Source organism: Muscardinus avellanarius, assembly GCF_963383645.1.
Source record: "Muscardinus avellanarius genome assembly, chromosome: 12".
Classification (NCBI taxonomy): domain Eukaryota; kingdom Metazoa; phylum Chordata; class Mammalia; order Rodentia; family Gliridae; genus Muscardinus; species Muscardinus avellanarius.
The window spans coordinates 32,476,635-32,495,379 of NC_137798.1; the positions used below are offsets into that span (position 1 = coordinate 32,476,635).

Genomic DNA, 18,745 nt, shown 5'->3' on the forward strand with positions numbered 1-18,745 from the left:
TATCTATATACCTGACTTCTTGTTTAGAGAATGACATGATAAAATTAACTATGCTGGTAAATTAGATATTTAAAGAATTGGAGAATCCCAAACATAGAGCATAAAAAATAATAGAAACATGTTCTACCTCTTCCCTAGAGTTTGAATAAATTTTCAGGTTTTACATTATAAATAAAAAAAGTTTATGTGTTAAATATACTGCCCTACTATATTCAGTTTTCTTTTCCTTTTTTGATAAATCCCTTTAAATGATAGACTATGACACACATTATTAATCACCTGAAAATATAAAATAATCAACAATAATTCTAATTACATGAGTATCAATGAGTTTCATATATGAATGCAAATACACAGAAGTAAAACAGTAATATTAATTTTAACGTGTCTTGAATATAAATATTATTTAAACAAGACAAATAACTAGAAGTTATACTTTGTAAGGTTCTAATCTTTATTAATCTACACTGATACTAGATATATAGCTATCTGTAAATTTCATATTGCCATAAATAAAATTGAAATATAAAAAATGATTCATAGTATCATTTGGTGGTGCTATTTGTTCCCATACAAATAAAATAATAAAAATTAATTATGATTATTATCCTGAACATATTGCCAGTGATATCATATTCTCAAACTGCATTTTGTGTTTTACTTTTTGAAAACTCAAGATATTCACATCCATTCCCAAATATTTGAACTCTCTCAAAGAAGTTTCAAAAGAAAGCGAGAAGTCAGAGGCTGGATATAGACAGCAAATCAAGACGATATACTTCAGTGCTCATTCTATAGGTTCTCAGCCTCAGATAATTTTAATCTAGAGGTCTTTTACTTGACGCCTAGCTTTTTTTCTGAATAAAGTCCATAAAGTATCATTTTTAAGTCATCAGTCTTTAAATTATTCTTTACATTTCACCTAGGACAGATACTTCAAACTACTAAACGGCTGTGAAGAATTAAAAAACCTGATATATATATATATATATATATATATATATATATATATATATATGGCTTTAAATATATATTATATATATGCTGCATGTAGAGGTTAAGTGATAACTTCCTTAAAGTGTTATGAATGGTATACAAATTGAATCATTTGACCCTGAAAATTATCATATGAATATTTTTAAATAAAATAAGAGCTACCTAATTTTTTTTCAGTACTGGGGATGGAACCCAGGGGCATTCTACCTCTGAGCTACACCCCCGGTCCTATTTTATAGTCTTTATATTTTTTGAAACAGGGTTTCACTGAGTTGTGAAGGGCCTTGCTAAGTAGTTAAGGCTGTCTGCAAACAGTGATCCTCCAGTCTCTGCCTCCCTAATGCTGGGATTACAATTGTATACTACCACGCCAGGCTAGAGCTACCTTAACTTAATTTAAATGTGAACGGAGTTTTTAAGAGGTAGTAAATAAAAAATTTAAAATGTTAGTGTATAATTTTATAATGTAATTAATACCTAATTATTTTTATCATATGGGACTGGCATATTTACCTATACATTGGTAAAATTATAATAGACTAATAATACTGTTTAATATAGTTTTTCAATTCAGAAACATGAAATTAATAAGACTTTCAGCTACATTTCAATTTATTACAATGAACAAAATATTCTGTAAGTTAAATATCCTGTGAATTAATCAAGAGTAATACATTTCTTTTGAAAGCATAGTCTATATTGATAGCAAAATTAAGTCACAAATTAAGAGGCTAATTAAAAGCACAAAGGCAGAAACAATAATTATTAACAAAAAGTATCAAATAAATCTATAGATTTAAAATTGTCTATAGTGGAAGAATCCATCTTATTTAACATTAAATGATGCCATTTTCCCCTACATTTTGTCAACCAAAAATTCACATTGGATTTTATCAAGTAAAAAAAATTATTTTTACAGAAAATCCCATACATTAAAAATCCACAAAGGTCTTTTATGACATATGTAAATACTATACAAGTTATACAAAACATAATAGCTGATTTGTAATAACAAACTGAATTCTAGGTACACAAATTTATACATATTTGTTGATAAAAATTTGAACATGAAAATTAAATGAACAAAACAGCAGTCTAAATGCAAAATAAATATACTAAAGACTACAACTACCACTAAAATTTGGGTTTTGAAAAATTTCAAGATATAGTTTCTTTAAATTTATACACTTTATTTAAAAGTGATATAAATTAAAATGATTAAGTGCCTATAAATCAATAAAAATTTGTCTATAAATTTTAAAAAGGCAACCAGAGAGTCACAAAGTGCTCCTCAGTATAACATATATAAATGAAAATTCAACCAATCAATGTGTCAATTTATCAATGTAAGGAAGAGACCTTGGTAGTCTTTAAATAACTAAATTGACAACTGGTACGCTTTAAAAATTTTGTTAGGACTTTAAACCTTCTTTTGTAAGAAATTCATACTATGCTGTGGATATTTCTCTTTGATTTCCCAACTAAACACTCACTTGTTTGATGCGATCTGGATTAACGGTGGTCTGGGGTTGTAGAATGCTGACTGGTTCTGTCTTGGCAACATTTTGGGGCATTTCCCGAATTTTTTCTGCAATGAATCCATGAACTGCATTCAGTGCTTCAACTGTTCCCTGGATCAAGCATACTCGCTCAGTAGTACCTGCAGATAGAAGATTAATTTTCAGAAAAAAATTCATTTTGCATTTTAGAAAGCTACAAAAAGAGGTGCTATTAAAATGCCAATAAAATAATGTGAAATACAGAGCATTCCAAATGTTTAGTTAAACCAAATATAATGAGTATATACATGTCCCTTTTAACCATTTGTTTCTTTTCTTATGCTGTAGTCTCTATAAGGGAAAGATCCAGAGGAGTTCTGAGCATATCAGTCATTCATTGCCATTACATATACTTACTGAGAAGCTGATGATATAGTTTTATTTCAAGGACTTAGAGTTAGAAACTGATGAAACATAGGTAAGGATCCACAGACCCCTGCTGCAGAGTTTACACTTCATGGGTGAAAACACCAACCCAGATAAATGTAAGACAGTGTAAACAATGAAAGTACAACATGGGTGATATAGTGGGTCCACGGGGTGAGAGGCTTGGAAAGCTTACATAGTAGGTAAGTTTCCAAATTTCTAACACCTATTCACTTACCTTGATATTTATTTATTTATTTATTTATTTATTTATTTATTTATTTATTTATTTATTTATTGGTACTGGGGTTCCTGGAAACCCTTCTACCTCTGGGCTACACTCCCAGACCTATTTTATATTTTTATTTTTGAAACAGGGTCTCTTAAGCCAGCAAGGCTGGCTTCGAACCAGCGTGATCCTCCTGTCTCCACCTCCCAAGTGAGGGTTACAAGCATGCGCCACCACGCCCGGCTTGATCTTTTTTTTAAACAGAGCAACAATCTGTGCCTGATATTTTATCTTTTTTATTTATCCACATAGAGCTAATGATACTTTGTTTTTCTTTTTTCTATTTAATTTTATTTTTATGTGGATCATATTGAAAATGGCATACATTCAGACTGTGCTTGGTGCCCCCACCCCCTGCGCTTCCCCTTCCTCCTCCCTTCTATCAGTGAGGGTCTAGGTTGACCATGCTACATTCATACTTTTACATATATTGGGATGTGCTCCTCCAATAATCAACCTCAGCCTTCTTCCTCTCCTAGCCTTCCATTCTAGCTTTGTTGAGGTTTCCCCTCCATTATCTCCAGTCCCTCTGTATCCCTTATATACTCCCTAGTTTGGGCATATTAGATACTTTGTTTTTCTTTGTGCTTTAGCATCTCAGTGGCCTCCTAGAGTCCCTAGCACATAATAAGAATGCAATAAATATTCTTGAATAAATGAAACAATGCTGCCTTTGATATAATTTTAATAAAATAATACTAGAGTTAAAAAGAAATTTTATAATAGTTTATGAAATCTGAAATTTATGAATAACTGATAGATATTAATACTATTTGTTTAATATCTAGTGAATATCATGTACATATATGATATAAAATAGCACTAAAATGAAATAAGAAAAAACGTCTAATACACAGGTTCTAAAACCCACTTTTACAGATTGAACCTAAGGTAATAAAGAAAAGATTTATTTCTCAGACTATTCTGGAGTTTATTTCAGCAGTCTAATATTCAATGGTATTTATTTTTTCAGTGCCCCCAAAATGACACATGCATTCATTGTTCAGACATAAACATTTTTTAAACTTGTACAAAGTAATCAATAGAATGGTATTTTAAAGTTCATAATTTTTTGTTGTTATTGTAGTTTAATGAATGTAAACATTTTCAAGTACTACCACATTTACTTTCGGTGTTTCTGTTTCAAAAATCTAAACAACTCTGTAAAATGTTTTAAAATTACATCTCCAAGAGCACAGTTGTAAAACTGCGAACATGCAAAAAACATAAGGAGTTTATGCTGCTTTAAAGATTATGATACATGAACCTTAGTTCCAGTAGTTTTAAACTTAAAATAAGAGTAAAAATTATCACTCTTCTAGAAAATAGAGCACAGGAAGTAGAAGTAAAAATAAAGGCATAATTTTGTAGGGCATACCTAAGTTATATTTTTCTATTTTAAATACTGAAAATTAAAGTGTATGAAAAACTAAGCTTCCTAGGTCGTAGCAAAATTTCAAAACAAAGTGAGCATATCTTTCACTTATAAGAATGGATAGAGCTTGAAAAACATAGTATGAGTTTGTGGACTTCATTTTTTCCTGTTTCTCTTAATCAGCTTTTCTTTTTTAATACCTTTATTGGTATATTATAGTCTCACATCATAATATAATTAACAGTGAGAGAGATATACATGCATACAACATCTGGTTAGTTTTCCCCAGCAGCTCCCTTCCCATCCTCTCTTCCCCATACAAGATATTAAAATTGGCATTGGTATTCTCGCCTATCCACATGTCAGTGGGTGGAAGTGTTTCCTTCATTAATTCTTCTTCCTCTCTCCCCAAAAAACCACCCCCCCTTGCTCCCCTGAAGTTAAGTTTTTTTCTCCATTATCTAAAGTCTCATTGGTATCCCAATTACTCCCTAACTTCTGCTTATGAGAAAACACATATGACCCTTCACTTTCTGTGACTGGCTAATCTCAATGTTTCTAGGTTTCTAGGTCTCTAAGTCCCTCCATTTCTTTCTTTTCCCTTCCTTCCTTCCTTCCTTCCTTCCTTCCTTCCTTCCTTCCTTCCTTCCTTCCTTTCTTTCTTTCTTTTTTTTGTGGGCCTGGATATGGAATCCAGGGGCATTCGACTTCTGAGCCACACCTCCTATCCTAATTTTTATTTTTTATTTTGAAACAGGGTCTCACTAAGTTGCAGAGGGCCTCACTAAATAGCGGAGGCTGTCCGCGAACCATGATCCTCCAGTCTCAGCCTCCAGAATGCTGGGATTACAAGCGTGCACCACCACGCCCGGCAGTCCCTCCATTTCTTATCTATCTTAATGTATCTCTGTGGTTCTTTGGTAAAATGATCTAGCTTATAGGAACACTCAAGAGAGACTTTACACTTACATGATTGTTATTAGCTGTTGAATGAATAATTCTATTAATTGTCCTAGAAAGGATGGGAACTGATCAATATAACTAATGTAAAATACTCTTATTCAGGTCAGCAGACAGCACAAAACATAGATCAGATTATATTACTGCTTTTGGAGACAACTACAAAATACTCATGTGGATTCCAAAACATGATATACTGTTTTTAAAAAATAAATCATGGCAGCCAATATCCACAAGCATTGTACAATCCATGTTATCCTTAAAATTCTGATTTGATATAATACATTTCATTTCTGACCACACAGTAACCCCAATACTCTTCAGACTATATAGACTAACAGACAGTAAATGGAAATCACTGAGCCATAAAGAAATATGATTGTCTAAAACAAAATTTCACAAAGCCGCATGTATGAGACAATTTTAAGGTAATTCACAGGTTCATGGTTGCAGTATAAATTCTCTGAGGATTAAATTATATAATTTTCTTGGAATTGCTAAAAAAAAAAAAAGAAAAAGAAAAGTGAGCATGTGTATCTAGCACTGGGAAGTGCTGCAATCCTTAGAAAACATGCGACCATATTCTTCTCCTGTACTCTAAGTGCCTTTTCACTCAGGTAACACAAAACCATCATTTTTTAGGAGGAAGTCACAAAAAAGTAGGACTGTCATGTAGATGCCCAAACTGTGCAACATGAATGAGTCTGTAAATCATAAAAGTTGCTGCTTTGTCATTTTAAAGGCTTTTAGACTCCATTAATATGTAACCTAAACTACCAGTTATTTAGCACTTATTTAATAGGAGCATTTACCTCTCTGCCATAAACCTGCAACAGAAACTGAAAATAAGTTATACAAAAGTACATGCCTGTATTTTGTATTATGTAAAAGTATGTCTAAAACACCATTAGTTTAAAATTGCACTTTTAAGGGACAAAGTATCAAAGTTCTAATAAGAAGGATCAGTGTCAAATATGGAGTTCTGTGTATATATGTAGTAACAAATGCTGACAATGAACATGTTTTTAAAATTAAGTACAATCATCAAACATTTCATAGCAATTTTTCATTAAAAGGCAATAAAATATATTTCTGTGAGCTTCTGTAACTTGGGCATGTCACTTTGGCAGCTCATACTCCCCTCTAGGGCATTCCATTGCTTTGGCTCTGAAGCCCTTTCCTACCACCTACCAACTCCGTTCTTCCTGTTAACAAAGTTCTTTCTTTATCTTAATCTGTATTTTTCTACCGGATCATTACCAACAGCAGAAAACACATTATAATTCCTTCAATGTTTAAAGGCACTGGCAAAATTAGAAAATTACCCTTTTGCACATCCAACTAAGAAACCAAAGTAGGCAACAATTGTAATGGATAAAATCATTAGATGAAAGGTTAATGAGAAATTTTCAATGAAAATATCAGGGTGTCATGATCTGACTTTAAGGTTCAACATTTTCATGATATCATAATGAAGACCACAGGAATGATATGCCTTTGATGTGATGGAGTACAAAGCACAGTGCCAATAGTGAAGTTTACATCCAACAGCAATGGAAACTACATCCAATCAAGTTGCATTACAGTTATAGGTAATATTAAAAACACAGAGATATATGACACCATAAAGATGAAAGCAATAAAAAGAATGTAATATCATTTATAAACAACTGATCCAGTTTCTTCATTAAAGGAGGTATTAATCTTCAGACAAAAAAGATTTAGACCTGGAGAACATTATGTTAAGTGAGATCATCCAATGGCAGAGAGTACAGGATCATGTTTTCTCTCATATGTGGAAGCTAGGGAGTAATCTGTATACCAAAGGACTTTAGATAAAGGAGCAGAAGAAACCCCATTGTACCAAGGGAGATGGTTTAGGGGAGGGTGGTGAGAGAAGAGGGGGAAATGAAGAAGAAAATATTTCTACTGGAATGAACATATGTGAGAAGAACAATGTCAATCTCAGTATCTTGTAAGAGAAGAGGGGACTGGAGACAGAGCTGGGGGAAAACTCACCAAGTGTTGTGTGCATGTATGTCAATATCACTATGAACTACATTGCAATGTGAGACTACAATACACCAATAAAAGTATTTTAAAAAGAGATATTAAGGTCAAATGTAAATTAGAATTTGATTAAATCCAAATTCAAACAACTTTCATTTGAAACACAACTGAAGGAAGATAAAAATGTATTAGATAGTAACAAAGAATTACTGTTAATTTTAACAGTTGTGATTGTGACATCAGGTTATATAAAAAAGTGCCATTTTTTGTTTAATGAATACTGTAGTATATAAATGAATAATCACTAGTATTTATTTCAAAATGTTTCTCAACAAAAATATCAACAAACAGGCCTGGCAAAATCTTGATATTACTAACACAAAAGAAGGATATGAAGAGATTCATTGTACTATTCTACTTTTATATGCATTGGGAATTTTTATAAAAACAAAATTAGGAGCTCATTTTTCTCATACCCTTCTAGCTACAACTCAATATCCTTGCCCTTCAAAGTGCCTCAACTGCATTATATATACTTGCTTTCTACTTCCTCCTCACTCCAAATTCCTCAAATGAGTTATATCTACTTTCTTCCTACTTCTCCCCCACCCAGTCTTGAATCGTCTCCAACATGGCTTTATTCCCCTCATTTATACTCCATTATTGCATTTGTCCTACAAATACACCAAAACCATTGGTCACAACTACACCTGGGCAAATCCACTCCTCATGTCTGCATGTTGCTAGCTTCAGCAACACTTGGCATTGTTGATTATTCACTCTAGGAACACTTCCTTGGCTCTCAGGATACTACAGCCTTCTGGGTTCTGGTTTTCACTTCATTCATTCACTCATTCATTTTATAAAAAATTCATTGAGTCTCTACTAAACAAAAGTATCAGACTAGAAGTTGAAGATACATCAATGACCAGACAAAATCCCTTGACTTTATGGAGCTTTCATTCCAGTTGATATAAACAGACAACTATAAATGAAGCAAGTAAAATATACAGAGAGAATATTAAAAGGATATAAGTGCTATGGAGAAAATTTGGGGACAATAACAGTCTGAGCAAAAACATTAAAAAAGAGAAATATGAAAGGAAATTTGCCATATTCACTACTGTGTATCCTGTACCCAGAACAGTGCATGGAACATGACCAATGCTGATAAAGTATCTTGAATAATGAATAACTGTTTGAGTCTGAAGTTTCTTATCTCTAGTTTGAAAGTGTACATATAAGTAATTTCTAAGACCTTTATTCACAAAATATCTACAAAGCTACTAAGCCTCTGTGAGTTTATAAGAAGATATTTCAATATATGCAAAAATGATTATACACTAGATGACTTAAATATCTATAGTAAGTTATAAATTATCTTTTGTGTACATAAAAAGGGCACTCAGTAAAAAAGAGCTCTTGAACAAAGGTACTAGAAGATATAATCAATAATTCAACAGATATTTTTTTCTTTCTAGAGGTTGAACAAAAAAGATTGATTTTAAACTATAATCCAACTAAGGGAATAAAGTTAGGAAAGAAAAAGGAGTACTTTTGTTGTAGTCTTAAACTTTTTAGATACCTGAGGCCAATCCAAAATAAGTCATTTCTGGTATAATAGGCATATACTGATGATTTAATCTATATATTTCCAATTGTTACCTATAATGGACATTAGTGAGAATTTTGTTTGGATTTGAGAAAATCCATCAGCTTACACAGGTAAAGCATAAAATGCCTGAAACGTTAAACTTTGAAGAAAAACACAATGTTAAATACTTCCAGACTTTGGAGCATCTCAGTTGCTAAGTTCTGAAACTAGGAATGTTCAGACAAGTAAGTTCTGGCATATATTCCCAGATCCAAAACACTGAAATCTGAAATGCTGCTTAGTTCAAGCATCTAGACAAGGTATACTCGACCTATATTCCTATTGAGACTATAACTCAGTATCTTATGATAAAAATACAAATATAAAATCATTTATTTTTTTTTGGTACTGGTGATAGAACCCAGGGGCATTTTACCTCCGAGCTATACCCCCGGCTTTATATTTTATTCTTTATTTTTGAAACAGGGTTTAATAGAGTTTCAAAGGGCATTAATAAGTAGCTGAGGCTGGCCACGAACCTCGATCCTCTTGTCTCAACCTCTCAAATGCTGGGATTACAAGCGTTCACCACCATGCCCAGCCAAATATAAAATTATTTAGAAACGATTAGCATTAAACCAAAGAAATGCAGTTATATGGGTGACAGTGAAACATTTCAAAATAAAACATTAGTATCAAAAATTCAGAAATATATTTATCAATGCCTCCATGGTAATTCATTCTCACTGTTTTCAGCCTCAAAAATAACTTGGGAAACTGGAAATACCAATAACCTTTGCAATAGGCAATGCCTGACATTTAAAAAAGAACACAATATTTTCAAGTACATTTGTCATTTCCTTCATATTGGGGGTTAATTATATAGTTCTGTGCAATAACTAAGTGGCAGCCTCTATATTTGTTTAGAGATGCATATCTATTTACCCTTACATAAGTGGTACTTTGTGAGGGGCAGCTGTTATTTGAGTTTTCACATTCTTTAGTTTTATTTTAAACCTGCTATGTTAATACATCTGATTATAATAGACTCCTCTCTTTACTTCTAATTTTCTGCTTCTAATCTCAGTTGGTTAATAACCAGTCAAGAAAGGATATTAAAGTATATAAGCTAGTAATAAATGGGTTCCTACTGACCACCCTAGGGAATGCCTGACTGTTTTGAAAGCTAGCTTATCTTGTTTTTATTCCTGAATTTGGGGTCGTGTCAATATATAAACTGCTCCCTTAATGCTATCTTCTTAAAAGGTTCAAAATTACATGTAGGTACCTTAATTTTTAAAACTAAAAAGATAAGAGCATTCATTTGCTATGAATAAAAAAATTGCAACGATTTAACTATCTTAATCTATAATCATGATAATCTAATAGTTTGTATTATAATTTGTTTAGAAAAGCATAACCATTAGCTTGTTAGGTTTATTTAGTTTAAATATTAAAAGTAAAGTGTAGAAAGCATCAATCATTAATGACAACTAATACTGTCAGGTTTATTCTGACAGGTTAGAGAGTATAAATATTTGAAAAATGGAAATAATAGTAATAGTAATGGTGAAATTGCTGGATTAAAACTGTCAAGGAATTCTCAAGTGCAACTCTTTAAAAATATACTGCCTTTCAACGTATACTTTTTAATGTATTATTCATAATAATCAATACATGAACAGTATTATTAATATGCTTATAATAGATGGTTTATATTAATTTCTTATGTTATCATATTTATTGCTTTAAGTACATTCACAAAAGATCTATTTAAGGATATGTATTAATTTTCTAGGTGTAGCAATACAATATTACACTCTCTCAGGAGAAAATATACCCTTTTCTCATTTTAAGAAATGAAGCTACTTAAAGGTCTCCTCTAAAATTAATAACTACTGACTTTTTCTTTATGATTTGGTTTCATTTCCATTTCTCTGTACACTAAAATTTTAAGCAATTTTACCTTTTTGTGGTACTGGGAATTGAACCCAAGGTCATTCTACCTCTGAGCTACACCCTAGACCTATTTTTATCCTTTATTTTGAAACAAGGTCTCATTCATTTGCGAAGGGCCTCACCAAGCAGCTGAGGCTGGCAAGCAAACCTGTGATCCTCCTGCCTCAGCCTGCCAAGTACTGAGATTACAAGCATATGCCACCATGCCTGACTCACAATTTTACAAACTGTATCTCAGAATATTATTTTCTAAATGTGTTACACAGTGACTATATTTTCTTGTTTAAAACCATCATATGATTTATATAAATACATATTATATAAATTATAATATCTATAATGTTGATATAATTATACATCAAATAATATATAATTTTATATGTACATATAATCATACATATATACTTAATAGATCTCCTTTAATGTTCTCAGTAAAAGATTTTACTTTAAACTTACATGTATGAAAGTGAAAGCAACTGGACCAAAGACATATCTAGCAAATGCAAGGAGGTAAGGTCTTACTAAATAATGATTTTTCTCCCCAAATTATACCATAAACCTCCTGAAAATGTAACTTGGGCCAGTTACCAAATTAACACATGTAAGAAATGGAAGGACTCAGAGAACATTATGTTAAGTGACATAAAATAATGGATGAGAAACTTCAACGGAGCCAGAGGGGTGGTCTAGGAGAAGGGGAGGGGGAAGAGTAAGGATCAAGGAAGGAATGACTACCATTGATTTTATGTTATGTGAGAATAATAATGTCAATCTCAGTAGCCTGTATGGGGGGGCAGGAAGAGAGCTAGGGGAAAGTCCACCAAGTGCTATGTGCATGTATGTTACTATCAACATGATTTGTATTATGATGTGAAAATATAATGTACCAATACAAGTATATGGAAAAAAAAGAATCATGTTTCTGCTTGCTTATGGGAAAAAATTTCACCTAATTTTGATGAAATTTTGTCACTTATATGTTTTCAGAAATTTGTTCTAAATGTGGTGTTAAAATAAAAGAGATGACTGACCCGTTTTGAAGAGAACAGACCACTACAGAAGAGGGTTAATAATATTTTAGAAAAAAAGTTCATAGATCAGCAAAGGACTTAGGAAACTCATAAAAATTAAGTTCAATTTGTGTTTGTAGCTTTTCTATCACTATACAGTTATGTACATTTGATAAGACTTCTTGCTATCCTACAAATACTGGGGGCAAAATGCACTATTTAAAGAAGAGACCCGCCGGGCGTGGTGGCGCACGCTTGTAATCCCCGCACTTGGGAGGCAGAGACAGGAGGATCGCGCAGGTTCGAAGCCAGCCACGCACGCTGGCTTAGGAGACCCTGTTTCCAAATAAAAATGTAAAAATAGGTCTGGGAGTGTAGCCCGGAGGTAGAAGGGCTTCCAGGAACCCCAGTGCCACCAATAAATAAATAAATAAATAAATAAATAAATAAATAAAAATAAAATAAAGAAGAGACCTTTCAGAAGAAGAAATCACAGGAATTGATATATTATGATGTAAAGTAATAACTGCTTTTCTTCTCCAGGTGACTAAATTTTGTATAATGAACATGTTTCTACCTCTAAATTGTAAACATTTGCAAAAGGCCACATAACATGCTTTACTCGAAAGCCATCATAGTGAAGGCTTGATTCTCTGTTTATAGATCGTGTTTTAACATTGAAATACATTCAGTCAAGCTGAAGGGTAAAAGTATGCTTTTCAGAAAAGTCTAAAGAGCCTTTAGATTTTCTTCAGAGGCCTTAAAGAGGAAACAAATGGCAAGTAAATTACTGTAGAACTTCTCACTCACTCATTCTCTGTCCTATTCATTTTAATGGCCTAACAATTACTTACCCACTTTCATAAAATAGCATCAATTTGTGTTTCTGAAGAACCCTGAGAACAGACATATCTGAAATTTTGGAAAAACAATGGCAATCATTTTTACACATAACGCAATTCACCTCCAGTTTCTAAATTCTGAAGCAATACAAAACTTCCTTCCAACAGTTATGATGACTAATTGTTCATTCATCCTTGGTATAATATCATTATAAATTCAGGATCAGTAGAGCATTCCTAGTTGTGTCAATATTATTACTTTTTAATTTCCAACATGAACTATAGGTACATAAAAGTGCCAAGATAAAATTTTATTTAAAAAGTAATTATATTCGTATATGTATATATAAAGAGGACTTGCTGACTTGTCACCATTTCTAATCACTGTTACCACTTCTGTCATTGATTTGTACTCTTAATTTCTGCTGTAGGAAAAACAGCAATTAAATATCTTCTAGCTATTCTCTTTGTACCAATGGAAATTCACTTGCATAATTTTGCAGATTACACTTTGAAGCTGGCAATAGTCTGCAACAAATATAGGATATAGAATCAAGCTCAAAAACTCAGAAGTGAAACCAGTGAGGGCATGCGTAGCGAAGAAAAGTTATGTGAGGCTAAGGAGAGAAGTGCACCAATGCACATGCAGCACTGACCATTTCAACCATTTTTAAGTGTGTATTTCAGTAGTATTAACACTCAAATGTTGTGCAAGAACTCCTATTTTTAAATGTTTGCATCAGTCCAAATAAAAATTCAGTTAGCAGTCACACCTATAATCCCAGCAAGTTAGAAAGTTGAGGCAGGAGAAGTCAGAGTTCAAGGACAGCCTATGCAACATAATGAGATACCCTCTCAAGAAAAAAGAAAAAGAAAAAAAGTCCATCTCCTCCTCCTCACAGGCCACAGTAACATCTACTTTCTTGCTTTCATTCTCATATTCTCTCTCTCTCTCTCTCTCTCTCTCTCTCTCTCTCTCTCTCTCTCTACTGGCCTCAAACACACTGGGTACCTTTTCAGTTAATTTATGTATATGGAATGAGGCGTGGTTCTGACTTCATTCTTGTGCATGTGGAAATCCAGTTGTTTCAGTACCATTACATGAAGAGATCTCTCCCCACTGAATGGACTTGATACTCTTGCCAAAACTCATTCGACCAAAAACACGTAGATTTATTTCTAGATTCCAATAATCCTCCACTGTTCCCTAGGTCTATTCTTATGCAAGTACCACTCTGTGTGGATTAGTGCAGCTTTTTAGTAAATTTTAAAATCAGGAAATGTTAGTCCCTAATTCTGTTCTTTTTTAAGATTGTTTTGTCTATTCAGAAATTTTTGCAATTCCATATGAATCCTAGGATCAGGCTTTCCTCTTTTGTAAAAAAGGAAAAAAAAAACAGTGTTGAAATCTGATAAAAACTAAATTAAAACTGTATCTTGCTTTCATTATTGTTAACATCTTAAGAATATTAAATATTTTTGCCTGGGATATAGGAAGTCTTCCTATTCAGTTAGGACTTGTCTTTATCTTCTTTAGTTAAATTTCATTGCAGGTATTTTATTATCTTAGATGCTATTGTAAATTAAATTGTTTTCTCAACACCCTTTTCAGATTTTTCTGTGTGAATGTATAGAAACACAATTATTTTTATGTGTCAATCTTGTATCCTACAACTTTCCTGTACCTGTTTATTAGTTCTCTAGTTTTCTTGGGGATTATTTGGAGGTTTCTACATATAAGATTATATTATGTACAAATATAGTTTACTTATTCCACTTCAATTTAGTGTCTTTTTGTATTCTTGTTCAATTATTTGGTCTAGAATTAACAGTATAATGCTGGTGGCAAATGCATACATCCATGTCTTGCTCTTCATCTTAGAGGCAAAGATTTCAGTCTTTAATATTGTGATGTTAGTTGTGGGTTTTTCACAAATTCCCTTACCATGCTGACCAAAAAATGGCAATGATTAATCAGGAAAAAAAATATAAACCTACTGCTAACATCTTAGAAGTAAATACTAAAAGTAGATATATACTTTCTTTCCCTGTCTATTAAAAAGTTATACTATAACAATGATACTAAAAGCAAATAATATCTTATTCAAATAAATAGCTTCAGCATATTATATTTAGATAAATGTGACTTTGATAAGTGTTCCTTTAAAATTCTCTAACCCATTCATTAAAAATTATGTTTGGCTGGGCATGGTGGCACACGCTTGTAATCCCTGCATTTGGGAGGTAGAGACAGGAGGATCATGCAGGTTCGAAGCCAGCTGTGCTGGCTTAAGAGACCCTGTTTCCAAATAAAAATATAAAAATAGGTCTGGGAGTGTAGTCCGGAGGTAGAAGGGCTTCCAGGAACCCCAGTACCACCCAAAAAAAAAAAATATGTTTGTATTCCCTCATGTGAACAGACAATAAAAATACCCATTTTATTCAATACTGTATATTAAATAATTATAAATTTAAAAAACTATCAGGATATTTTAAGTTACTAGGTCTAAAAATGAGATGAGAAAATAGATAATAAAATACAGTTATCAAAATACCTACTTGACTATAGCTCAGAGTTACTTACCTTCTCTGATACCTTAAATTTAATGGCTTATCCATTATAGTCTTAATTTTAAAAATATTTAAAATTAATTTTAAAAATATTTGCCTCACAATGATAAAAGTAGTTGGGCATGGTGGTGCATGCCTGTAATCCCAGTATTTGGGAGACTGAGACAGGAAGATCACAGGTTTATACAGCCAGTCTAAGTAAATTAGTGAGATTATCTACAATTTAGTAACACTCTGTTTTACAGTAAAAGAATAAACCAGGCGTAGTGGCACAATGCTTGTAATCCCAGCACTTGGGAGGCTAAGACAAGAGGATTGTTCGAAGCCAGCCTCAGCTACTTAGTGAGGCTCTCAGCAACTTAGTGAGGCCGTTTCCAAATAAAATATTAAAAAGGTGTGGGAGTATAGCCCTGAGGTAGAAAAGCCCCTGTGTTCCACCCCCAGTACCACAAAATAAATAAATAAATAAATAAATAAATAAATAAATAAATAAAATAAGGCTGGAAGTGTAGCTCAAGGTAGAATGCCCCCAGATTCTTTAGCCAGTAAGTACCACATACACATATATGTATAGACACGTGTGTGTGTGTGTTCCTCTACTTCTGTAATCCACTTCTCTTCTATATATGCTTCTGCCCTTTGTCTCTTTTATTTGAAATTATTAGAATGTTACAGGTAAGGCTTGCTATAAATGAAAGAATTCCATAATAGATGGTTATTAGCGTGTAACATTCAGTGATTCTCTGTCAGATATATTCATGCAGTGTCATAGAAACACACTGTGACCCAAAGACTTTAATCTCGTGATCTTCTGTATCATCCTCCTAACTTTTAATCCACTTGAAGACAGATCGTTGGACGCCTGGTCACCCACTGGCCTCTGATCCATGTGATGACAGAAAACTGGCTCTCGGTCATCCTCTGGCTTTTCCTGTAGAAGGCATCTCTGAGTCTTTGGTTTCCCATCTGCTCTCCAAGCACTTCTGGCCTTCTACTCCTACTCATTAACCTGCCCCTGTGCTGAAGTCTTTGAGTATCCTTCATTTAGTTCATTTTAGCTCACTTGTCCCTTGACTATTATTTACCACAACATCACAGTATTTCTCTAGCCCGGATCCTCTCCCATAAAACACCAACAAATAATTTCAAGGAGTAGTAAGGAAAGACCACTGGTACCATGCCATTAACATAACCTGGACTGCAGATCTGTACACCTCCTATAAGAGACTGCAATTCCTCATGTTCTTTATTTTGGAGGATTACTGGGGATGGAACCCAGGGGCATTCTATTTCCAAGTGACACTCCCAGTGCTATTTTTTGTCCTTTATTTTGCAACAGAGTCTCACTGAGTTGCAGAAGGCCTCACTAAGTAGCGGAGGCTATCCACAAACCATGATCCTCCTGTCTCAGCCTCCTAAATGCTGGGATTACAAGCATGCGCCACCACACCCAGCTCCTCATGTTCTTGTATATCTAAATTGCCAGAAGCCTAAGCTAAGTCTCTTTGATCATTATCATTGCACCCTCACCTCATAGTTTTCTATTCTTGAATTTCATCCAGTTTTCTATCCTTCCAGTCCTTCAACACATTCTCATAATGCTTCTGCTATCTCTTCAACATATTCCCAATATTCAAAAACTTTGCTTTTTAATGTTTCATTTAGTTTCTTCCCTTTAATAAAACTTGGCTAGTCCCCAGCTTGTTATGTCCTGTAGAGCCCTATCAAGGCAGCAGTGTTTACTCGCAAGTCCCAGCATATTCAGAACCACATGCTTAGGTATTTTCCTGGGCCTACTTTGCCTCTTTGCCATTATGTTTCCTTTTTCCTTCAACGTTTTTGGGAACAAAGACTGAATCGATGTAAAGGTACACAGGCAGAGTGAACCTAATGCTAAAGTTTTCAGTCAACAGTCAGAATGGCAAGCACATTGGCAATTTTCAGCAAAGAGGAAGATTCCAGATGGTATGGTATTTGGACATTTTACATTTCCCTTCCAAACAGTGGCTGCCATAGACTGCTGATTACCTGCTCCACTCTCTGATCTTCCACCTTCCACTCCGCACTGAGGGCAGTATTTCTGAACATTTAAATCATATGTAATTTACCCATTTAAGACAAATGGCTTGTCATCTAAAGTGAGAGTTAAATGTAAACTTTTTACTACAGCTTCCAAATTTGTCAAGCTCTCAGTCGCCATCTCACATTACTTCCCTGTCTTTGTCTACACTCCAGGGAGTCTGGTCTTTTTTAGATACTGGAACATGCCAAACTTGTTCTCGGTTAGATTTTTCTTTCCTGGTCTCTATCATGGGAGACCTTTCCTCTGGCTCTTCCCAAGGGGGCCCTGTCTTATCAGCCCTCAGCTCTACAATACCTCATCAGAGAAATCTTTCCCAACAACAATGATACTGTCTACTCTCAATCACTATCTATCACTTTATACCTCTGTACTTCTTCCATGAACCTTAGCATTTCTGAAATTGTCTCCTTATAATGTTTACTTCATTATCTCTCTCTAATGGAACAAAAGGTCTAAAAGGGCAGGGACTTCAACCGTCTGTTCACAGGTGTATTCCCAGCCCAGTACTTAGCAATATGTTAATAAATAACTATTAGCTTAATGAATTAAAATGTAAGGCCTCAGATGAGCCACATTAAAATAAGATTTATTAATTCAAATTAATTATGTTAAAGTACAAAGTAAATGTCAAAAGAGGGAATATATATGAACTATCAATGACTCATGAAAAGTACTATAATTAGATTCTTTTTTGTTTACTAAAGATCATTCTTACCCAAAGCTCCCTCCTTAAGTATGCTAATGAGTATCACCACCATAATTCTATTCCTGGAGATTTTGTTCTTGCTACCTTAAAATTCCCAAGATAGGAGATTAGCTTGATGCCCCCCCCTTATCTGATTATCTTCTTTTTGTTTTAGAGTACATCCAGATCCAGAGAATAATTTTGCAAATGGTTTTCTGAGGTATCCAGAGAATAATTTTGCAAGTGGTTTTCTGAGGGAAGAAGACCTAAATTAACTTATTCCCTACATGGGTCAAGTGAGGAGTACAGATCAAACTTCCTGATTAAACTTGAATAAATATAATGATAAAATATTAAATCCTGACACAAATTATTAAGGATTTCTGGTTTTATTGCTGTATATCAAACCACAGAACATAGGGCTTGGCATATACTATGACAATAAC

The 18,745-nt window shown here is 33.5% G+C and overlaps 1 protein-coding gene across 6 annotated transcripts in view; it reads right to left on the reverse strand.

The window, feature by feature from the left end:
* The window catches only part of NOVA1 (NOVA alternative splicing regulator 1), a gene marked incomplete at both ends in the record, with an annotated part of 145,093 nt that overhangs the window by 26,139 nt on the left and 100,209 nt on the right, over window positions 1–18,745 (reverse strand). For all 6 annotated transcript variants that reach the window (XM_080707884.1, XM_080707882.1, XM_080707883.1 and 3 more), the window contains one exon: window positions 2,490–2,656. In XM_080707884.1, coding sequence (XP_080564010.1) covers window positions 2,490–2,656 — 167 coding nt within the window. The remainder of the gene's footprint in view (window positions 1–2,489; window positions 2,657–18,745) is intronic.